The 27,420-nt window shown below is 42.4% G+C and overlaps 1 protein-coding gene across 4 annotated transcripts in view; it reads right to left on the reverse strand.

Annotated features, from left to right (window-relative positions):
- pde8a (phosphodiesterase 8A) overlaps nt 1–27,050 on the reverse strand; it is a 140,503-nt gene extending 113,453 nt beyond the window's left edge. The window contains exons 1-3 of one of the 4 annotated variants that reach the window (XM_076993726.1): nt 26,137–27,050; nt 25,759–25,870; nt 19,609–19,670 (exon numbers count right to left, since the gene is read on the reverse strand). In XM_076993726.1, coding sequence (XP_076849841.1) covers nt 19,609–19,670; nt 25,759–25,870; nt 26,137–26,142 — 180 coding nt within the window. In that variant the 5' untranslated portion in view covers nt 26,143–27,050. Of the gene's footprint in view, nt 1–19,608; nt 19,671–25,573; nt 25,656–25,758 lie in introns of all 4 variants that reach the window. The other 3 variants (XM_076993729.1, XM_076993727.1, XM_076993728.1) reach the window with 3 other exon arrangements.
- Between the last annotated feature and the right edge of the window lie 370 nt (nt 27,051–27,420).

Raw genomic sequence — 27,420 nt, forward strand, 5'->3', positions numbered from 1 at the left:
TCTCTTTTACACACACAATGTTCCTCTATCTCTTACACACACACAATGTTCCTCTATCGCTTACACACACACACACACACACACAGTTCCTCTATCTCTCTTACACACACACACACACTGTTCCTCCATCTCTTTTACACACACAGTTCCTCTATCTCTCTTACACACACACACACACACAGTTCCTCTATCTCTCTTACACACACACACAGTTCCTCTATCTCTCTTACACACACACACACACACACACACACACACCGTTCCTCCATCTCTTTTACACACACAATGTTCCTCTATCTCTTACACACACACAATGTTCCTCTATCGCTTACACACACAAACACACAGTTCCTCTATCTCTCTTACACACACACACACACACACACACACACACACACACACACACACACACACACACACACTGTTCCTCCATCTCTTGTACACACAGACACACACACACACACACACACACACACACACACACACAGTTCCTCTATCTCTCTTACACACACATACACACACACACAGTTCCTCTATCTCTCTTACACACACACACACACACACACACACACACACACACACACACACACACACACACACTGTTCCTCCATCTCTTTTACACACACAGTTCCTCTTTCTCTCTTACACACACACACACAATGTTCCTCTATCTCTTACACACACACACACACACACACACACAGTTCCACCATCTATTTTACACACACAATGTTCCTCTATCTCTTACACACACACAATGTTCCTTTATCGCTTACACACACACACACACACACACACACACACACACACACACACACACAGTTCCTCTATCTCTCTTACACACACACACTGTTCCTCCATCTCTTACACACACACACACACACACACACAGTTCTTCTATCTCTCTTACACACACACACACACACACACACACACACCGTTCCTCCATCTCTTTTACACACACACTGTTCCTCCATCTCTTACACACACACACACACACACAGTTCCTCTATCTCTCTTACACACACACACACACACACACACACACACACACACACACACACACACACACACACACACACACACACACACACACACAGTTCCTCTATCTCTCTTACACACACACACACACACACACACACACACACACACACACACACACACACACACACACACACACACACACACCGTTCCTCCATCTCTTTTACACACACAATGTTCCTCTATCTCTTACACACACACAATGTTCCTCTATCGCTTACACACACACAATGTTCCTCTATCGCTTACACACACACACACACACACACACAGTTCCTCTATCTCTCTTACACACACACACACACACTGTTCCTCCATCTCTTTTACACACACAGTTCCTCTATCTCTCTTACACACACACACACACACAGTTCCTCTATCTCTCTTAGACACACACACTGTTCCTCCATCTCTCTTACACACACAATGTTCCTCTATCTCTTACACACACACACAATGTTCCTCTATCGCTTACACACACAAACACACTGTTCCTCCATCTCTTTTACACACACACACACACACACACACTGTTCCTCCATCTCTTTTACACACACACACACTGTTACCCTATTTCTTACACACACACACACACACACAGTTCCTCTATCTCTTACACACACACACTCAATGTTCCTCTATCGCTTACACACACACACACACACACAGGTCCTCCATCTCTCTTACGCACACACACAGTTCCTCTATCTCTCTTACACACACACACAGTTCCTCTATCTCTCTTACACACACACACACACACACACACACACACACACACACACACACACACACAGTTCCTCCATCTCTCTTACACACACACACACACACCACACACACTGTTCCTTTATCTCTTCCACACACACACACACACACACACACACAGTTCCTCTATCTCTTACACACACACACACACACACACAGTTCCTCTATCTCTTACACACACACAGTTCCTCCATCTCTCTTACACACACACACACACCACACACACTGTTCCATTATCTCTTCCACACACTGTTCCTCCATCTCTTTTACACGCACACACTGTTCCCCTATTTCTTACACACACACACACACACACACACACACACACACACACACACACACACACACACACACACACACACACACACACACACACACCGTTCCTCTCACACACACTGTTCCTCCATCTCTTTTACACACACACACACTGTTACCCTATTTCTTACACACACACACACCGTTACCCTATCTCTGCCACACACAGACACACACCACACACACACACACCGTTCCTCTATCTCTGCCACACCCAGACACACACCACACACACACACACACACACCGTTCCTCTATCTCTTACACATATACACACACAGGTCCTCCATCTCTCTTACGGACACACACTGTTCCTCCATCTCTTGTACAAACACACACACAGACACAATGTTCCTCTATCTCTCTCTCACACACACACACAGTTCCTCTATCTCTTTTACACACACACAGTTCCTCTATCTCTTACACACACACTGTTCCTCCATCTCTCTTACACACACACTGTTCCTCTATCTCTTACACACACACAGTTCCTCTATTTCTCACACACACACACACAACGTTCCTCCATCTCTTACACACACACACACACACACACACACTGTTCCTCCATCTCTTACACACACACACACACACCGTTCCTCCATCTCTTACACACACACACACACACCGTTCCTCTATCTCTTACACACACACACACACACACTGTTCCTCCATCTCTTTTACACACACACACACACACACACACACACACACACACACACACACACACACACACACACACACACACACACACAGTTCCTCTATTTCTCACACACACACACACACACTGTTCCTCCATCTCTCTTACACACACACACACTGTTCCTCCATCTCTTACACACACACACACACACACACCGTTCCTCTATCTCTTACACACACACCGTTCCTCTATCTCTTACACACACACACACACACACACACACACACACACCGTTCCTCTATCTCTTACACACACACACACACACACACACACACACACACACACACACACACACACACTGTTCCTCCATCTCTTTTACACACACACACACACACAGTTCCTCTATTTCTCACACACACACACACACTGTTCCTCCATCTCTCTTACACACACACACACACACACACACACGCACTGTTCCTCCATCTCTTACACACACACACACACACCGTTCCTCTATCTCTTACACACACACCGTTCCTCTATCTCTTACACACACACACACACACACACACACACACACACACACACACACACACACACTGTTCCTCCATCTCTTACACACACACACACACACACCGTTCCTCTATCTCTTACACACACACCGTTCCTCTATCTCTTACACACACACACACACACTGTTCCTCTATCTCTTACACACACACACACACACACACACACACACACACACACACACACACACACACACACACACACACACACACAGTTCCTCTATCTCTTACACACACACCGTTCCTCTATCTCTTACACACACACACACACACACACTGTTCCTCTATTTCTTACACACACAAACACACACACACACACACTCACACACACCTTTCCTCCATCTCTTTTACACACACACAGTTCCTCTAACTCTTACACACACACAATGTTCCTCTATCTCTTACACACACACACACACACACACACAATGTTCCTCTCTCTTACACACACACACCGTTCCTCCATCTCTTTTACACACACACAGTTCCTCTAACTCTTACACACACACAATGTTCCTCTATCTCTTACACACACACACACACACACACACACACACACACACACACACAATGTTCCTCTCTCTTACACACACACACCGTTCCTCCATCTCTTTTACACACACACAGTTCCTCTAACTCTTACACACACACTGTTCCTCTATCTCTTACACAAACACACACACACACACACACACACACACACACACACACACACACACACAGGTCCTCCATCTCTCTTATGCACACACACTGTTCCTCTATCTCTCTTACACACACACACACACACTGTTCCTCCATCTCTTTTACACACACACACACACACACACACACACACACACACACACACACACACACACACACACACACACTGTTCCTCCATCTCTCTTACACACACACACACACACACACACACACACACACACACACACACACACACACCCGTTCCTCTATCTCTTACACACACACAGTTCCTCTATCTCTTACACACACACACACTGTTCCTCTATTTCTTACACACACAAACACACACACACACACACACACACACACCGTTCCTCTCACACACACTGTTCCTCCATCTCTTTTACACACACACACACACACACTGTTACCCTATTTCTTACACACACACACACCGTTCCTCTATCTCTGCCACACACAGACACACACCACACACACACACACCGTTCCTCTATCTCTGCCACACACAGACACACACCACACACACACACACACACCGTTCCTCTATCTCTTACACATATACACACACACACACAGGTCCTCCATCTCTCTTACGGACACACACTGTTCCTCCATCTCTTGTACACACACACACAGACACAATGTTCCTCTATCTCTCTCTCACACACACACACACACACACACAGTTCCTCTATCTCTTTTACACACACACAGTTCCTCTATCTCTTACACACACACCGTTCCTCCATCTCTCTTACACACACACCGTTCCTCTATCTCTTACACACACACCGTTCCTCTCTCTCTTACACACACACCGTTCCTCTATCTCTTACACACACACCGTTCCTCTATCTCTTACACACACACACACACCGTTCCTCTATCTCTTACACACACACACACACACACAATGTTCCTCTATCTCTCTTACACACACACACACTGTTCCTCCATCTCTTACACACACACACACACACACACACACACCGTTCCTCTATCTCTTACACACACACCGTTCCTCTATCTCTTACACACACACCGTTCCTCTATCTCTTACACACACACCGTTCCTCTATCTCTTACACACACACCGTTCCTCTATCTCTTACACACACACCGTTCCTCTATCTCTTACACACACACACACACACCGTTCCTCTATCTCTTACACACACACACACACACACACCGTTCCTCTATCTCTTTTACACACACACACACACACACACACACACACACTGTTCCTCTATCTCTTACACACACACTGTTCCTCTATCTCTTACACACACACCGTTCCTCTATCTCTTACACACACACACACACACACACACACACACACACACACACACACACACACAGTTCCTCTATTTCTCACACACACACACACACACTGTTCCTCTATTTCTCACACACACACACACTGTTCCTCCATCTCTCTTACACACACACACACACACACACACACACACACTGTTCCTCCATCTCTTACACACACACACACACACACACACACCGTTCCTCTATCTCTTACACACACACACCGTTCCTCTATCTCTTACACACACACACCGTTCCTCTATCTCTTTTACACACACACACACACACACACACACACACACACACACACACACTGTTCCTCCATCTCTTTTACACACACACACACACACACCGTTCCTCTATCTCTTACACACACACACACACACACCGTTCCTCTATCTCTTACACACACACAGTTCCTCTATTTCTTACACACACAAACACACACACACACACACACACACACACACCGTTCCTCTCACACACACTGTTCCTCCATCTCTTTTACACACACACACACAGTTACCCTATTTCTTACACACACACACACACACACCGTTCCTCTATCTCTGCCACACACAGACACACACCACACACACACACACACACCGTTCCTCTATCTCTGCCACACACAGACACACACCACACACACACACACACACACACACACACACACCGTTCCTCTATCTCTGCCACACACAGACACACCACACACACACACACACACACCGTTCCTCTATCTCTGCCACACACAGACACACACCACACACACACACACACACACACACACCGTTCCTCTATCTCTTACACATATACACACACACACAGGTCCTCCATCTCTCTTACGGACACAGACTGTTCCTCCATCTCTTGTACACACACACACACAGACACACAGTTCCTCTATCTCTTTTACACACACACAGTTCCTCCCATCTCTTACACACACACAGTTCCTCCATCTCTTTTACACACACACAGTTCCTCCCATCTCTTTTACACACACACTGTTCCTCCATCTCTCTTACACACACACAGTTCCTCCATCTCTCTTACACACACACTGTTCCTCCATCTCTCTTACACACACACTGTTCCTCCATCTCTCTTACACACACTGTTCCTCCATCTCTTACACACACACACACACACACACCGTTCCTCTATCTCTTACACACACACCGTTCCTCTATCTCTTACACACACACCGTTCCTCTATCTCTTACACACACACACACACTGTTCCTCCATCTCTTACACACACACACACACACACACACACACACACCCCGTTCCTCTATCTCTTACACACACACCGTTCCTCTATCTCTTACACACACACACACACACACACCGTTCCTCTATCTCTTACACACACACCGTTCCTCTATCTCTTACACACACACACACACCGTTCCTCTATCTCTTACACACACACACACACACACACACACACCGTTCCTCTATCTCTTACACACACACCGTTCCTCTATCTCTTACACACACACACACACACACACACACAGTTCCTCCATCTCTTTTACACACACACACACAGTTCCTCTATTTCTCACACACACACACACTGTTCCTCTATTTCTCACACACACACACACTGTTCCTCCATCTCTCTTACACACACACACACACACACACTGTTCCTCCATCTCTTACACACACACACACACACACACTGTTCCTCCATCTCTTACACACACACACCGTTCCTCTATCTCTTTTACACACACACACACAGTTCCTCTATCTCTTTTACACACACACACACACACACACACACACACACACACACACACACACACACACTGTTCCTCTATCTCTTACACACACACCGTTCCTCTATCTCTTACACACACACCGTTCCTCTATCTCTTACACACACACCGTTCCTCTATCTCTTACACACACACACACACACACACACACAGTTCCTCCATCTCTTTTACACACACACACACACAGTTCCTCTATTTCTCACACACACACACACTGTTCCTCTATTTCTCACACACACACACACTGTTCCTCCATCTCTCTTACACACACACACACACACACACACACACTGTTCCTCCATCTCTTACACGCACACACACACACACCGTTCCTCCATCTCTTACACACACACCGTTCCTCTATCTCTTACACACACACCGTTCCTCTATCTCTTACACACACACACCGTTCCTCTATCTCTTTTACACACACACACACACACACACACACACACACACACACACACACACACACACACACACACACACACACACACACACTGTTCCTCCATCTCTTTTACACACACACACACACACACACACACACCGTTCCTCTATCTCTTACACACACACACACACACACCGTTCCTCTATCTCTTACACACACACAGTTCCTCTATCTCTTACACACACACACTGTTCCTCTATTTCTTACACAAACACACACACACACACACACACACACACACACACACACCGTTCCTCTCACACACACTGTTCCTCCATCTCTTTTACACACACACACAGTTACCCTATTTCTTACACACACACACACCGTTCCTCTATCTCTGCCACACACAGACACACACCACACACACACACACACCGTTCCTCTATCTCTGCCACACACAGACACACCACACACACACACACACACACACACACACACACACCGTTCCTCTATCTCTGCCACACACAGACACACACCACACACACACACACACACACACACACACCGTTCCTCTATCTCTTACACATATACACACACACACAGGTCCTCCATCTCTCTTACGGACACAGACTGTTCCTCCATCTCTTGTACACACACACACACAGACACACAGTTCCTCTATCTCTTTTACACACACACACAGTTCCTCCCATCTCTTTTACACACACACACAGTTCCTCCATCTCTTTTACACACACACAGTTCCTCCCATCTCTTTTACACACACACAGTTCCTCCATCTCTCTTACACACACACTGTTCCTCCATCTCTCTTACACACACACTGTTCCTCCATCTCTCTTACACACACTGTTCCTCCATCTCTCTTACACACACACACACACACAGTTCCTCTATCTCTTACACACACACACCGTTCCTCTATCTCTTACACACACACACACACTGTTCCTCTATCTCTTACACACACACAGTTCCTCTATCTCTTACACACACACACACACACACACACACACACACACACACACACACACACACACACACACACACACACACACTGTTCCTCTATCTCTTACACACACACACACACACACACAATGTTCCTCTCTCTTACACACACACACACAGTTCCTCTAACTCTTACACACACACAGTTCCTCTATCTCTTACACACACACAGTTCCTCTATCTCTTACACACACACAGTTCCTCTATCTCTTACACACACACCGTTCCTCTATCTCTTACACACACACACACACACACACACACACACACACACACACACACAGTTCCTCCATCTCTTTTACACACACACACACACAAACTGTTCCTCTATTCCTCTTTTACACACACTTTTCCTCTCACTCGCTCACTGTTCCTCCATCTCTTTTACACACACACACACACACACACACACACACACACACACACAGTTCCTCTATCTCTTTCACACACTATTCCTCCATCTCTGTTACACACACACACACACACAATGTTCCTCTCTCTCTCTCTCTCACTCACACACACACACAGTTCCTCCATCTCTTTTACACACACCGTTCCTCTAACTCTTACACACACATTGTTCTTCTATCTCTGCTACACACACACACACACACACACACACACACACACGATGAGTTCCTCTACTTGTTACACGCACACATACACACTGTTCCTCTGTCTCTCTTACACACACATTGTTCCTTTATATATCTCTCACACACACACACACACACACACTATTCCTCCATCTTTGTTACACACACACGCTGTTCCTCTTACACACACTATTCCTCCATCTTTGTTACACACACGCTGTTCCTCTTACACACACTGTTCCTCTATTTCTTACACACACAGTTCCTCTATCTCTCTTACACACACTTCCTCTATCTCTCTTATACACACACAATGTTCCTCTATCTCTTACACACACACACACACAATGTTCCTCTATCTCTTTTACACACACACACACACACACAGTTCCTCTATCTCTGCTACACACACACAATGTTCCTCGATCTCTCATACACACACACACACTATTTCTCCATCTGTTACACACACACTGTTCCACTATTTCTCATACACACACACACACACTGTTCCTCCATCTCTTACACACACACTGTTCCTCCATCTCTTTTACACACACACACACTGTTCCTCCATCTCTTTTACACACACACACACTGTTCCTCCATCTCTTTTACACACACACACTGTTCCTCCATCTCTCTTACACACACACACTGTTCCTCCATCTCTCTTACACACACACACATTGTTCCTCTAACTCACACACAGACACAGACACTATTCCTCCATCTCTCTTACACACACACACACACACACTCAGTTCCTCCATCTCTTTTACACATACAGCGTTCTTCTAACTCTTACACACACACACACACACACACACACACACACACACACACACACACACACACACACACACACAAAATGTTCCTCTATCTCAGACCTGGGCAAACTACGGCCCGCAGGCCACATCCGGCCCGTTGTGCGTACCTGTCCGGCCCGCGAGAGGCCAATCATAAATGAAACAAATATCTATGTCGTGCGTGCAATACAACTGTGATGCTTTTATTTTGAAAGAGCTACGTTTGTGTTAATTCCGTGTGGACGTACCTGCGTGTGTGTGTGAGCTGTGCAAGAAACACTGTAAGTTAGGGTTGTCCCGATCCGATATTTGGATCGGATCGGCCGCCGATATTAGCAAAAAATGCGTATCGGTATCGGATCGGCAGACAAGAGAAAATGCAGATCCAGACTCCCGATCCAGTTTTTTAAATTCCCGATCCAGCCGTGTAAATTTGAAGTAGTGGTGGGACTTTAACGCGTTAATTTCGATTAATTAATTACAGGAAAATTAACGCACTAAAAAAATTAACGCATTTTAACGCATTTAACGGACGAGACACTTTTGCACCGTGGAATGTTTCTCAGTGCGCGAGTTCCGGGCATACAGATTATGGACACACAATAAGATGATCATGATGGAGATGACTGAAGAGGCTACGCTGGTGGATGGGAAATTTAAATATAAGAAACTTTCAGATGGAAGTACAAACAAAAATAGTGTTATTTACACTTTATGTAGGAAAGAGTTCGCTTATCACAGGAGCACTTCCACCCTTCGTTACCACCTCAACGCAAAACATGTTGCGGCTAAAGCTGGGCGTACACTGTGCGATATTTTAAATCGTGTACTCAGCTCCAGCTCAAACTGTACGACTAAATCGCAGGGAGAGTCGGCTCGTGGAGCTGCTTCAACAGTGCGATACTCTCACGAGGAGCGATTTGAATTTCAAACATGTTTGATGTTCTTGCGACGCTGCGATTTCTGATCGGGAGTTGGTCGTGAGGTGTGAATCGTTCCTCGTTTACCTGTGTAAACTATACGATGCACGACACGCGATTGAGCCGAAACGAGTGAAAAATCGGCTGAAAATGGGCCAAAAATCGCACAGTGTACGCCCAGCTTAACGCGCAGGTCAGTAATGATAACTTAGCTGCTAAATGTATTCCTAGTACGATAGGGTGACCAAACGTCCGTAATTCACATCCTGTGAGGAAACGTCCTGGTTTTTAAATGACCTTCATTGGACCATTAAGACTGGATTAAACTTTCGCGAATGGCCGTAGCGTGCGACTCCGCACGCGTTTATACATGATGCGTCACATTATTTGTGTTGTCCGCTCTCTGTGGTCGAAGATAAATGCTTACAAGAAGCGCTGCGAATTGCGTCAACTGATGCAAGTTACGAACTACCGTCCAGGGGTGAGATTCCCAAAACGTTCTTAGCGCCAAGTACTTCTTAACCTCGTACGTAAGAACGAGGTGACGAAGTACTTGGCACTAAGAACGTTTTGGGAAACTCACCCCAGAAAGACAATGTCGAAGAAAATCCGGCAGCTGTATGATGAGGAAAGAATTAAAACAGGTTATTGTGAAGAGTGCCACAAATGTGGCTCTGACTGGGGATCACTGGACCTCTGTTAGCAACAAGAATGATCTTGGTGTGACAGCTCATATTATAGATGATGAATGTATAGATGATGAAGATCCAGTCATTTGCTTTGAGCATGCAGAAGACCACTTCTAGGCACTATGAAGATGCCTATGGCAGAGGCCTGGGAAATTAAAGAAAGTCTACCATCTAAAATGGTATTAAAAAACATCTTCTGATTTACTTCAATTCTTCCAATATCCTGAGCAAAACTCCCTAAATTAAACAACATTTTTGGTCAGAATTTCCAATGTTCTGAACTGTTTTCTGCACACTACACATATATTGGTCTTCGTAGTAGACTGGTGGAAAAATAAACAAGATGTTGAAGTTTATGATTATGTTCATGTGGTAAAGCTGTAAGAACTTTTAATACCACCAATCTAATCAAGCATTTAGCGAAATACCACCATAAACAACATGACGAGTTTCTAATGAAAACCGAAGACAAAAAGAAAGGTCCTACACAACTAACACTGGCAGAAACGTTTGAATTGAAGGGAGTGTATAGATGGGGATGGAGCAGCAAAGTGTGGAGTAGAAGGCATTTTGGTTTTAATTAGTTTACGATATGTGCACGGATTTTTTTTTAAGCTTTGGTTTACACTTGTTCAAGAGCACTGATGGATGTTAATGTTAATGTTAATAATAGACTATTTTCCACTCAGGTTGTGTGTTTTTTTTTAAAATATAATTTACAATATTATTTGCACTTGTGGCTTTTTAATCCTTGGTTTACTGATGCTATTTCTGTTTGTTATTTAATATTTTGTCTATTTTGAGTTTATTAATTGCTAAATAAACAGGTCAGTTTCTCCTTACCAACCATTGTGTATTATTCAAACACACCTAATTCAGCTGGCTACTTGTTATCAAGAGTAAAACGCTTTTCAACATGAGTTTGACAACAAAGTAAGTTGGCTAAATAACTTTAAACTTTAATACATGCTCGGATAGGCCGGTATCGGCCGATATCGGTATCGGATCGGAAGTGCAAATAAATATCGGTATCGGATCGGAAGTTCAAAAAGCTGGATTGGGACATCCCTACTGTAAGTGATCAGCGACAAGTTAAGGCTGAATTTATACTTTCGGGAGTGAATGTTGCACCTCGCGCGAACCTCCGCAAACGGCGGATTTTAATTGTGCATTGTGTTCCAGGTTTGAAAAGTGCTGGAATTTAGGCTAAAGTACTTGAAAATGCTTGAAATTGTAACTGTATTTCGATTCACAACAAATAGCTGACTGAACAGCGGGGTATTCCAGAAAGCGGGTAAGTAAACTCAGAGTTAACGAAAGCTCAGGTTTTCCGTTCCAGAAACCGAGCTTAGAGAGAACCTGGGTCAGCTGGGAAATATTGAAATGGACCTTGAAAGTGCCGTAGAAGTGCTTTAAAGCTAGGTTTAAGCCAGGTTTATACTTGACGTGGCGCGAGCGGCGCGAGGGTCCGCGCGGCGAAAATTATGTAATCGCGGTGGCGGAGGGCGTCACGCGCAAGGTAGTGCACCTCTCGAATTTTGTAACTTCGCGCGCGCACCGCGCTTCAGCGCAATGAACAAAGTCATGTTTACATGGTTCATACACCTTTATAAGGTGGAATTAAAGCACTTGTACTTCACTTTCAAGGTCCATTTCAATATTTCCCTGCACGTTAAACTTAATTAAGTTAAATATTTATACATATATTCGAAATGATCCGAAATAATTCGCTTTATCACCACATTATTTAATGGTTGTTTATTTTCAAAACGCTCAATCTTAACGTCTTCACATTCTCTCATGTTTCGTCCTGGAATTACAAGAGGTTTCTTGTGTAATACAAGAAAACTGTTCATTCAGATGGTTATTTGTTGTGAAACGAAGTAGTTACAATTTCAAACATTTTCAAGTATTTAGCCTAAATTCCAGCACTTTTCAAATCTGAAACAAAAAGCAACATTAAAATTGGTCAGGTAAATGTTCCTTCCCCTGTTTTTGAGGGGTGTTTCTTTATACCAACACACATCGTTTCGGAGAACACTGCACAGAATGCGGCAAATATAAACGCCTCCGCCGTTCGCGGAAGTTTGCGTGAGGTGGGCGGAGCCACTGTGATTACGTCATTATTGTTTGTGTGGCCCTCTGACACAATTCAGGTTTCTCATGTGGCCCCTTGTAAAAATTAATTGCCCACCCCTGCTCTATCTGTTAGACACACACACACACACACACACACACACACACACACACACACACACACACACAGTTCCTCCATCTCTGTCTCACACATACACACACTCAGTTCCTCCATCTCTTTTACACATACAGCGTTCCTCTAACTCCTACACACACACACTGTTCCTCCATCTCTTTTACACACACACACTGTTCCTCCATCTCTCTTACACACACGCAATGTTCCTCTATCTCTTACACACACTATTCCTCCATCTCTGTCACACACACACACACACACACGACAGTTCCTCCATCTCTCTTACACACACACACACACAATGTTCCTCCATCTCTCTTACACACACACAATGTTCCTCCATCTCTCTTACACACACACAATGTTCCTCTATCTCTTACACACACACAATGTTCCTCTATCTCTTACACACACTATTCCTCCATCTCTCATCTCTGTCACACACACACAGACAGTTCCTCCATCTCTTTTACACACACACACAAACTGTTCCTCTATTCCTCTTTTAAACACACTTTTCCTCTCACTCACTCACTCACTTTTCCTCTATGTCTCTTCGGCTGCACAGTGACACTTTGAATGTGGTCATGATTTCACCTTTTCAGGTGATGGATGAGAAGAGGTTTGCAGACCACATTCATGTAACTCGTATTGTGGTAACATTTTTGTCAAGAATTTCAATAATTTGTTTTGTTCAGTTTCAAGCTTTCTTTTGTGCCATTTGCTGGATCCACTCATTGATTCCTACTTTTCAGAGATTTTATCACCACTAGCATTACAGTTCAAACAATGCTTTGTGGAAAGCATGTTCTTTGACTTGCAAGCCAAAACGGTCTGACTCGCTGTTGTAGTGTTTATTTCGGCTGTGACAGGCTATTACATCTGTCCTTAACAAGTGAAAACGTCAACAGCTCATCATCATTATCGACATAAATTATAATACGATCCTTTTTGCCGATCGTTTTTTAGCCCAGCACTAGATGGTACTGTGAGGCCAGTTAGAGAATGCCCATGATTAAAGACAATGCATATGTTCTGTATATCTGTGCATACACAGGCCTGGAGCTGTGCCTGCCTGCATTTGGTGCATGTGTGCCTGCATCTATGGATGTGAATGTTTCTTTGGCAGGGCATGCATGTGTTGTCCTGTCTGCTCTCTGCTTCAGGACACTTTTTATCCTGATCCCCAATCACAAATAAGGCTGATATTCATAATATCTCTCCCCCTCTCATATGCACAAAACACACACACACACACGCGCGCACATGACTACGCAAACCACACGTACACACACACGTCTGCTCATGTGCACACCCCCACGTGTGAACATGCACCTCCCCATGGCTCTGAATGAGTCTCTTGAGAAGGAAACTGAGGAGCCTCGTTTTCTTCTGCCTGCTGTAAGAATTCTAGCACATGTGAGGGTAGCTGCTGTTGCCATGAGCTCAACCTACACACACACACACACACACAAACCAAGATCTAAAATAATTAATATAACAACCACAACTCAGCTTGGAAGTCCACATTAAGTTATTTATTAAAAGTGCCAACAGTGAACAACAAAACTGCTGACACACTAGTTCCCCAAAACCACTACAGCAGACCAAAACTGATCATAATCAGGGAGGGATCAGTCACAAATACCATTGATACCATATATACCCACTGAAACCTGCACAAACTGCATCTGTCTTTAATCAGGTCCATCACGATGTTAGGACCTAGGAGCTTGGTCCAGAATCATTTGGATTTCTTCTGCTTGAAATGAACACATCTCTATACTAACACAGCTGGCCTGATGTGCATGTGGCACGATGTGTGTCCTTGTGACTAACACAGAAAGACTCCTGTGGGTTTTTCAGTGCCATGACCAGGTCATCAGCTCCAACCCACAACATTCATTTTCAAATACATCCAACAAATAACATTCATTATCAATCATCTTCAACCAGCGTAATAACTTGGTTTCAATATTCCATAATGTGCAGGTGTCTAGAAGAGGGCAGAGTCTCAAGTTGCTTTATGACCATAAAGTTGAAACCAACTTCAATGAAAACACACACACACATGCACACACGCACACACTACAAGAAAACACAACCTGCTCATCATCTGCACACAAAAGTCTCCTCAGACTACCACAACCACTAATACCAACATAACCCACAATAACAATCATAACTTCTAATCCAAACATAACTCCACCATTATAACTATATACCAATTTAAGCTCCATCTCCACTATAACTCCACTGTAAACATCAAACAAAGTAAAGTAATCTCCCACTTCACTATAACTCCAGCCTGTAGACACTATAATGCATATTGTTTTCTGACAGTCTATCAAACATTCAAAGTGAGGATGTGATCAATTCAAAGTTTGGGTAAATCTACCAGAGCACAAGATTTCCATATAGGAGACTGGAATTTTGATCCTACAGTATAATGACACAATGACGTGTGTGTGCATGTGTGTGTGTGTGTGAGAGACACAAAACAGCAGAACAACAAAACAGAGAAATAGCAAGGTAAAAAACAGTGCTGTCAACACTGATGTCACTTCTGTTCAGGAAGAGCAGCAACTGCACGTGCTCAGTTGAGCTTACCTTCCTGTATCTGCTTTTTTTTTGTCTGGTCCATAGAGCTGGGCGATTTGGCCCTACAAAAAAATCTACGATTAATTTTTTTTTTATCTGATTTTCTTTTTTAATAGATTTATTTTCCTCTACTAAAAAACTACAGATGATAAAAACTTTTTTTTAACCATTACTTTAATTTATTTTTCACTTAAATTTCCCCTTTGGGGTTAAAGTGCAACCAGAAACAAGCAAAAAACAATTGTAAACAAGTGAGAACATTCATTAACTTTTAGAAGGCTTTCTCCAACATAATTTAAGCACTGACACAATGCACCCTCAAACTTAAAATAAATAAATAAATAAAACACACCCTCAAAAAATAAATAGATATAAATAATTTGGTGCCCTTTTTAATAAAATGTAAAACAAATACAATTTAACAATTGTTGCATGTTGCGTACTGACAGTCACGCTGTCTACATTCTGATTAAGAACAGGGCTGGCCTCACTTTAGCCTAAATTCCAGCACTTTTCAAACCTGAAACACAATGTAACATTAAAATTTGTCAGGTAAATGTTCCGGGGTGCGGTTTTTTGGGCTACTTTTGAGTTGGACTACCGCGGGAGTTACAAGTCAACACTAAGAATGGATCGCGATATAATACTTTATTTGTCTCCATTTTACACCCCCCCCCCCCATCGACAACTTACACTCGCCACCGTTTATTCGACAACTTTGGGCTTGTTTAGGCTTCTGAAGGGTGGGTTTACTCTGATTTTGTGCGGGATATTTTTGTAGGACCTGGCAACCCTGCCTACACCTTTCGCGCGAGGTGTGCGGAGCCACGCGCTATGGTCACTCGCGAAAGTATAATCCATTGAAGCGGGTTCGGTAACCGAGGCAGAAACTGCTTAATCCAAAATATCCCGCGGAGGGAAACTTTATTCACAACGCAACTGAACAATAGTACTCTTCGCTCTCTCCCTCTATCGGTTTCAAACACACCTTACAGCGAGGACTTGTTTGGTCTACGTCTGACGCCGCAAAACCGAACCAACTCCAGATCACGGAGCTAGTTGCTCTTTTCTTGGGCACAAGCTCCGCCAACATGTTTATGTGTGTGTGTGTGTGTTGAGGGTGGATGGGTAGGAGGTGCTAAACTCACTGAACTACGGGAGCCCACAGTGCAGCGTCGGTGGTGAAAATTAAAACTCAGAAAATCGATTTTCTTAAAAACACATCGTCCTTAACTGTAAATTTGAAATAGATAATATCGATTAATCGCCCAGCTCTACTGGTCCATAAAGCTCATTGAAAGAAAATGTCAGGAACATACAGTTTCTGTATGCTTATCTCAGCATTACACAAAAATGACTGTATAAAAATGAAAAAAGCCTGTATCAATTGTAGCCATGACAAGCAAGGTCCACAGGAGAGCAAGACCATTTTCCCCATGAGAAACACACGTGTACGCACGCACACAGGTTTGTACAGCATGAGAGAAACACGCACACACATGCATGCATACACACACACAAGAGAGAGAGAAAGACTGTAAGGGTTTATAGGACATACGAGAAACAGACATGCAATGCGCATACACGCGCACTTTATTTTTCTCATGGTCCACAGACCTGACACAGTTTACAATAAGCATATTCTGCATGCGTGCACGCTCACACACTTTGCTTTTTAACATACATGTATCAGATACTGAGAGTTTATATCAAATCCAGTGTAACACTAGCTACCATAAAACACATTTCAAATGTGTGCAACACCCAATAACCATCTGCCCTGGCCATGACTTAATTGATTACATTGACGTATGCAGTAATGATGGACTGCAGTAATAGTGAATGTAACCAAAAGCCTCCTGTAGTGGTTGGCTCTCAGCCAGTCTCAGTCTAGTGATGCTCTAGTGCTTTTTACCATGGTTTCACTGCACACTCATAAAACCCAAACTTGCACAGATGCACAGATGTCATGGCTTAAATGTGAAAAACATGTTCTAGAAACTACTTCTTCGACAATAATAAACAAACAAAATACTGTGTCATGCCATAGGAGGTATACTAGGCCTATTCTATGCCTGGGTTCTGATGAACAACTGACCTACTCATAGAAGCTGCATTCACAAAGATATTTTCTTTAAATAAATCTCACATCAGTGATCCAAAAACACATCAGTGATCCAATAATCCAACCACAGATCCACTCAGTGATCTAACCCCATAAATCACGCACATATCCACCCACAGCTCCATCCTTGGGATTTAGTCAGAGTCGATCAGTGATCCACCCACAGATCCACTCATTGATTCATAGTCTACAGAGCACTCCACTTTATTAAGACAAGCGCTCGTGCTGTAGTGCTCTCAGGAGCGGATCTTGTGGCCCCTTTCAGTGGCAGCATGAGCTAGTTATATTAAGATACCATATACTTTTGAGGTCTGTAAATTATATACAAAATATGTTAACAATTGTGTTTCAGTTGTCATGTTTGATTTGTATGACATGATCACTTAGTCATGCTCTTTTTTTTAACTGTGACTATGGCAAGATCTTAAGCAGAGACATCATCTAGTTGTGTTTGTTTTAAATTAATTGTAATTTTGGTGGTGCTATTAAATATGGAAAGTATCATATGTAAGAAATGTGTATACACAACCTGCACCATCTTTGTATCAGAGCAGTAGCACAAGAAGTGTGCACGCATACACACAGACAATCACAGGGTCCCTTTACAAAACACAGAGCTGGACATGCTGACATAATGAACTAGGCAAACTGAGAAATGTGCTATTGCCCTCCAAATACTTTAGGCTTAAACTTACATTTCCTGTAACACTTAAGATTTGCATAGGCAAGAAGCTCTCTAATGCAGTATTCTTAAAGAAGTTAGGAATGAAAGAGTAAGGAGGGAAATAGGGGAATATGGGACAGAGATAGAGAGAGAAAGAGAGAGAGAGAGAGAGAGAGAGAGAGAAGGTCCGACAGTGAAACTAGTGGACGGGGGGGTGTTGGTGAGCCAAGGCTAGATAAACCACAGTCTGTTTGGAGGAGCCCACAGCCTGCCCCCAGATCAGCAGAGGACACACACACAGAGGCGCACACACACACACACACACACACACACACTGGTGTACACAAACAGTCAAATTGCAAGTGAGAATGAGAGAGGGAAATGTTCTTGTAGACTGAGAAAGACATCGTCAGACCTTGAGCCTTATCACAGACAGGGCAGCGCAGACGGTGTCACACCCTTGACTCAGGCTCAGCACTGTAAACACACACACACACACACATTCACACACACACGCGCGCGCCCATGTACACATATCCACAAAACTCACACACACATGCAAACACACGAAACTGAAACAAATGGAAATACACAGCCTACTCATCTACACATAGAAAAACGCTATCACACATTTCTTTTTCCACTACAGGCCTATTTCAATCAGCAATGCTTCCCCTAAGCTTATTTTCATATTTACATGGGACACTACTTGAAAACAAACACATCTGTGTGCATCTGACCAATGTTTCTCAGACCATTTGTAATTTGATACCATTGCCGAGCGCTGGTGTGGTTAGTTGTTTGGCCACATTTCCCTGAAGGCAGATATGAACTCAGCAAACCTCCAGCAACTTCTCTGTCACTCAGACCCTCCCATCTGCTTTTACCTGGACCAACATCCAGAGCCAATCAAAACATTGAATGTTTGAGCATTATTCCCCATCAACTGACCAATGACAGTAAATGGCTTTATAACACAGCAAACAACTAGTAACAGAGCAGGGTGAGAACATGTGTGTGCATGGTAGAGAAACACGCTGAAGTGATTATTGCTTGGGGGGAGTGAGGTGTCTAACAGTAAAACAGGTAGTTGAGACCGTTACTGCTACACCATGGAACATGTGCATAAGAGGCTGTGATTCATTGTGCACATATGTGTGTGTCAGCAATGCAGTGGTGTCTGTATGTGAGTGTGCTCTGTGGCCTTCAGATAACGTGTGTCCTTCTCTGTAAAAATGGTTCGAGTCTTATCCCACAGGGACTGGACATGGATAATGTGTCTAGACTCTCCTGTCTCGTCCCTTCATGGTGTCCTTAGAAAACACACACACACACACACACACACACACACCCACCCACCCACCGAACATGCTCTTAAAAGGTCTGGTGATAAAAGTATAAAAGTATAATGTGTTAATTACTCAGAAATACCAATACAATAGAAACAGTATTACTAATATTATTTTTATTAAATACGTATTTGTCCTTTTGTTCTGTGACCATCCTGACCAAGCTTGCAACCTCTGGATCATGGGTTCGTGTACACTTTAATCTTCCACAGCATTCACCTAAACTCAATCAAAATATATGTTTATGTTAAATACATTGCAAGACATTCAAAAATATAGCAGTAACCAGAGTAACAATATTTTGTCCCTATTGTGCACTCGTAGTCTGTCCTACCATCTGATGTACCAAACATAACCACATAGTGAAGGCTCATGTGACTCAAGCAGAGAAACAATTAAAGTGACAGCTCATGCATGTCAACGCTCACCCGGAACCTATTTACTGTAAATTAACCAATGGGAAGACATGTAGTGTGTGAGATCCTAAGACTACAACACAACCGTTTCCAGCATGTGACAGACAAAGTTTGTCTTTGTTTGACTTGCATATTTATCTATACAACATTGTGTCTGCTCTATGGGAACCCACAACCTTTATGGTGCTAGCACCATATTATATGTTTTACCAGATGAACCACACACACACACACACAAGAACGGAATAAGGGCTATCTAATGATTTAGGGAAACATTGAAACACATTTAATAACATGCTGAGAGATTTTAATTATACTTTCATGGAATTTTGAACAATAATCCTCTTTTAGCTTACATTAAAATTAAATATCGATTTTACACATTAATAGTTTGTGCTTCACTATTGACACTTGTTTTCAGGTCTGTATTGGGGATCCTTTCACAAACCGGGACCCCCTGAGACTCCTGTGGAGGGTAATGGGTCTCCAATGCACTTGCACACCTTTATATTTCCTAAACATGCCAGCTCTGCTGGAAAAACAATGCTCCCAGGTCAGGTAAGGCTTTGAACGTGATGACATCACAGCAGAGATGTGAGTAAGTCACACATATGCTTTAGTCAATAAATAACTTGTCTCACGTCACTCACATAATACTCATAATGTCTTATATAATCTCATAACGCTTATAATGCAGCTAAGTTAAGCAAAGAAAAGTTGGTGTCCAAACAAGTCCCTCTAAATAAGCAAGGCAGGTCACAATACAGAATTGATTGGTATGAAAAACAGAGCAAAACCATAACTCAAAAATATATAACTCAGGCCAATATATAACTCAAGTAACTGGGCATGATTCCAACAAGTCAGTTTTTCACTTGTCTCAAATTCCAAAACAATATAGCCTGTATTTTTTCAGCTGTGGCTGTGGTATCTGTCCTTTGTGAAGGACATCATCTAGATAGAAAATGCAGCAGAAATTCTAACGGAGATTCATTTTTTTCATGCATTTAAGAAATAGCTCTCTAGAACTAGTTAGTCATAACACAATCATAGTATAGACAATAAATTGATTTATACACTAAAAACATGTCAAATATGATTTCTCTGGAAATCAGCAGCCTTACACAAAGGCATTTATGCCCCTTTTTTATTTACTCGATCTAATTAGAACCTTATTAGGATATACGTCTTACATGACTTTCAATCACTCGTGCACACTGGATATCTGCTTTTATTCAGCAGGTTTGACCAACAGAAAACTATTCATCAGTAAAAAATTATAGTACTGATATTAGTTAATCAGAGCTACAAAATAAAAAAAAAACTCAAACAAAATTGAATGCATGCAGCTCAAAAAATATTTTTAATGTTCTTGTGTGATATTCTGAATACAAAATTGACAAAATTGCTTTACGCTGGCAAACATTAACTAGCAATACAGTTACTATTATGTAGGGGTGTGTTTTTTAAAAAAATAAAAAAAATAAAATAAATAAATAAATAAATCGATCTTTTGATTCAAATCGATCTTCATTTGAATTATTCGATATCGATTTATGAAGCCTGAGATCGATCTTTAGAATTAGCCAATTTTCCCTGCATATGCGTACCGGTTTAACGTCTCGCGTTTTATCTCACTGGATCATCCTTTTTTTTCCCTCGAGCACCGCCACTTGGCTGGGGTCATCAGTTAAGCATGGCTGCAGCAAGAGTAAAAATGCCCAAGAACCTGAAGGCAGATGTATGGTTACATTTTGGATTCAGAAACCATGATGGTAGGGAAGAGTTGGATAAAAGCACAGCCAGTAAACTGCAACATGGAGGTGAAATATTGTGGGAATACCACAAATCTGAGAAATCATTTAACGCAACACCATCCTGATATTCAAAAATCACCAGATCCCAAACAAACACCACTAGAGAAGGCATTTGCGATTAAACTATCTACAAGTTCTCCCCGTGCCAAAAAAATAACCGAAGTGCTTGATTTCCACCTTTTAAAGGTGTATGAACCCTGCAAACATGACTTTGTTAAAGCGCGGCACGCGCGAAGTTACAAAAATCTAGAAGTGCACGGGCGGAGCCACCGCGATTACGTTGTTTTCGGTGAGCGGACCCTCACGCCAGTTGCGACACGTCAAGTATAAAGCTGTGAAATTTTCTCAACAGCTGGAAATATTGTTACTGCACAAAGGAGCTGTCTCACTCCTCAACTCCTCATTTTTTTGCAGAAAAATTTGACAAATCTCCAAGATGTCAGAAACCAGTCATGAATAAATCTTAGTTTATGGACCATAATGTTTACAATATTCAGAACCATGTTCATAAATGTTTTTGTTACATGTATAAAAAAAATAATAAAATAAAATAAAACTTTATTTGCACTTTAAAAGGCTATTCAAAACCACTTTCAATGCCTTTTCTGGTAAAGGAGCTATGTGGAAGAGTGAGCATTAATTGATATAAAAAAAAGAATGTAACTGTTGTTCACAGTATAAACACTAATATCTTAATACATTTTAATAAAGTTTGAGTGTTCCTTGTATCATTACAACATTTCACATTCAAACTACACTTTTTATTGTAACTGAAATGTCCCTACAAGAATCGATATCGAATCGGATCGAATCAAAAATCAAATTGAATCGGGACCTTGTGAATTGGAATCTAATCGAAACGGGAAATCAGTAGTGATACCCACTCCTACTATGATGTATAGCTTTTGAAAAAGAAGGTGAAGTGGTAAGTTGTCAGGACCAACTGATGATTCTTGTGCTCATGAACGCATAAACTAATTGGTAATGTTAATGAAATCAACTTGAATGAAAGTAGGAAGTTTTCACATCAAGACCCAACGAGTGGTCTGAGTGGAAAGAGTTTAAGCCCCAATGAGTGCTCAGTCTTTACAGAATTATAAAACCAATCCAATGAGCTCTGTCAAATTTTGAAAGATTAGAAAAGCATCATTTCATCTTGCCATAGAACAGTTAAACAGGTTATATATTAAATACTGATACAATGTTAGAAATTCTGATACGATTCTCAGTTAACAATGTCTGACAAAATCTGTATTAATTATTTCACCTCAATTCTAAGTCAAAATCAAATGTTTTTATTTTGTTTACTTGTTTCACTTCCATAAGTAACTCCCAAATCACATTAGTTTGACAAGTCAAGTCACACCATGTTGGGCATGATTAGCCCTGCCATGTTGTAATGAAAAATTGAGAAAAACATGTTTTTATTTACACTAAAGCCCCTTGAATTGCTTCAATAAGATATTTACATTCAGTGCCAGGCACCTGCTGCTGGTCCATGGTCTGTCTCTCCATAAGAAGGATGGTCTATGTCCTACCTGCCCTACAGACAAAGTAATGCTAGTACGTGCGACATAAATGAGTGTTCTCCTCCTGGTGTATTCAGGTGCATGACGACATGTTACAAAGATGCGCTGTCTGTGTAGGTACCAGAGAAAGAATATGACAGGGCATCCCCTCCCTGGGTTGCAGATGTCAATACAGAAGACCAAGTTAGAAATGGGAATTCGCAATGATTAAACTGGAGGAAAATTGGGTTAAAGTGTTATATTTATAGGGGGTATAGTATATATATAGAGGAAGGAGAAGAACAAAAACTAGATTTTGAAAGAGCTGTGTGGGGCACAGATACTGAAACAGCAATCTTTTGCAATTTCCTTAGTTAAGATCCACAGAAATGTATATGGGCATGTTTTAAAATGTTGAAGGACTGCTACACAGAATGCTCCTTGTGCAAATATGAAAAAAATGCCAATACATTTTAGAATGTAGCTTTGTTTTAGCAGACCCAATTAGTGTGATTCTAAAGCCTGTTTTACAACAAGCAGCCATTCCAAGCATTGTGCATCACTACAACTTTGATTGTTCCTAGGATCCTGTAGTCAAACCTGCACGCACGCGCACACACACACACACACACACACACACACACACACACACCTTGATGTGTTACTTGCTACTGCTGTGTGCTATGAAGCCATTTACTGCCATTGGTTAGTTGTTGGGCATAACATTCTAGCATTCACTGTGTTGATTGGTTGTTGATACTGATGCTGGTCCAGGCAGGTGGGAGGGCCTGCCCATATGCACACACCTTATAAATACACACTAGAGTAGTTTGTGCTGTACGCATATGCACACACACAAAAGCAGTTTCACCACACACAGCATACGGACACCAAACATGACAGTCTTTGTGCACATACAACTTGGATACACCAGTGAGTTTTACTGTGAAGCTGAATTTGTGGGTCTATGATCTACAAGAGTAATTTAATGCAACCTGAGACTAAGATTAAAATTCCTTAAAACAAGGCCACTCCACCTTCTCTACCAGTACATCCAACTTTACAGTGACCTTTCCAGATAACATACTTGTGTTCTTTGCACAATGAACAGCAGCTGACACACATACAAACACACATGCATGCATGCACACACACACAGACTCCCAGACTGATGAGGTAGGCACCAGGCCTCAGTCAGACCAATTCGTGAGCCACCTGTCAGTTGCAGTGGACAACAGGTACAGGTTCAGAATAGAGAGCCCTGGAGCTGAGAGGCCTGGACAAACTCACCATAACGCAACCCTGTCAGAGCTAAGTGACTTGCTCATCTGACTGCAGGTGACATCAGGACCCCAACATCAGTGATAGTGACCTGAAAATGACTGGTTCATCTTATCTCACCAATACACGGCAACTGATTCATATAGACCATTAGAACCTCGGCAAGGATTCTCACACAGCGTTGGAAGACTCACCTTGTAAGTGGACGGTTTGATCTGTAAGCCGGGTTGCGGGCAGTGCAGCGTGGTGTTGGTCTGCTGGGGAGAATGGGAATCCTCGGAGTCTTTTCCGCTGTGGTAGACCACCCTATCCGAGATATGAATGCTTGAAGCACAGCCCATGCTTCTAAGCCACTTTAGGTGCGTTATTTCTGCGTAAGTCCTATTATTCGCTTCCCTCTTGAGATCTTCTTTTCCCTTCTTGTAAAACGTGCTCTCCCGTTTCCCTCTTTGAAACCATGAATAATATATCTTCCTTCCCCCCCACCCCCCAAACCAGGAAACTGATTTCCTTTCACCCTGTTACATGAAGTAAATTAAATATATCTCTAGAAAGCGACGTTGTATCCTCACCAGCATGAATGCCGTTATACTTCAGTTCGATTGGTCAATTCCATATGCGATTTTAGCTCGTGCTGTCGCTCCTTTCCTCTTCGTACCATATCATTATTCACTCAAATGTAACTTTGCACTTTTTAAAAATATAGTCCTGGTCAATTCACGCGATAGTTTTATCCATTTCTGTCTTCCCAGCGTTGTCTTCCACACCCTTAAACATTTAATTCAGCAGCGTGTCCTCTTCTCGTCTCCCAGTCTAGTTACCCACTTCAAATCAAGGCATTGGGAACAAACCGGTTCTCACGACAGTTCTCACCACTTCACAACCTTTCATCAACAGGCTAAAATATTCCCAAAGCATACTGTTCCAGTTGCGCTGCGGTCTACACACTTCATCGTGTAACCAATTCGTTTAATCCAATCAAACATTCCATTTATACACCAGAAGAGAGGAAAAAAACTAATACAAAAACTATAAATCGTTGCGTGTCGTATTCCTTCAGATATACACATCCAAGGTGGAAGTTAAAATCCTCAATTAGAAAGGCGTGTAATGTTGGATAGGCAGCAGTGAATCAAGGGCCTACGATTTTTCCTCTTTTAGAAGCAAAATATAAAAAAATAAAAAGATGTAGAGGCTGTCAAATTATCTGTGGTACCACCTCTGGATCCTGCAATCGCACAAAAACATACCGATCTGCGCGCTTAAGTTTCGTGATTCGAAAAGAAAGACGTATATTTGTCGTATTAAAACATAGATACAGGAATTAGCTTAATAGTGGTGTTTTATGTTCGTCTTTCCGTGCCTTTCCAGCGTTTGCCCTTCCAATTCTTCGGCACTGCTTGACAGCAGCAGATCCAATAAAAGCACCCGCAAGGATTGACCTACAGCCTTTACTGACGTTAATGCAAATGAGCTCGAGACAGCTAATCAGCAACGGCTTGCGCACAGCTGGGTGGACCCGGCGTGAGGAGGGAACTTTGAAATAGGGCTGTGCAATAAGGAAGGGCTTTATAGAGAAACAAACGATTTAATCCGATAGCCGTTGAAATGGTTGAACACTTCTGCGCAATTTCAGTGCCCCCTCGTGTTAGTCCAGGTATAACTGCTCTTTTCAAGGGCATACATTCGTAATATTTAAAGTTAAGGTCTCTAGGCCCTTTGAAGTGTAGCTTCTTTGGATTGTAAATACATTTAAATGTCGTTGAAAGCAGTGAGGTGTAGTGTTATAAAGTATAAAAGCACTGTGTTAAATCCATAAATACGCAGTTATGTGGTGTTTTACAAATAAAACAAAA

The sequence above is a fragment of the Brachyhypopomus gauderio genome, chromosome 2, assembly GCF_052324685.1.
Source record: "Brachyhypopomus gauderio isolate BG-103 chromosome 2, BGAUD_0.2, whole genome shotgun sequence".
Lineage (NCBI taxonomy): Eukaryota > Metazoa > Chordata > Actinopteri > Gymnotiformes > Hypopomidae > Brachyhypopomus > Brachyhypopomus gauderio.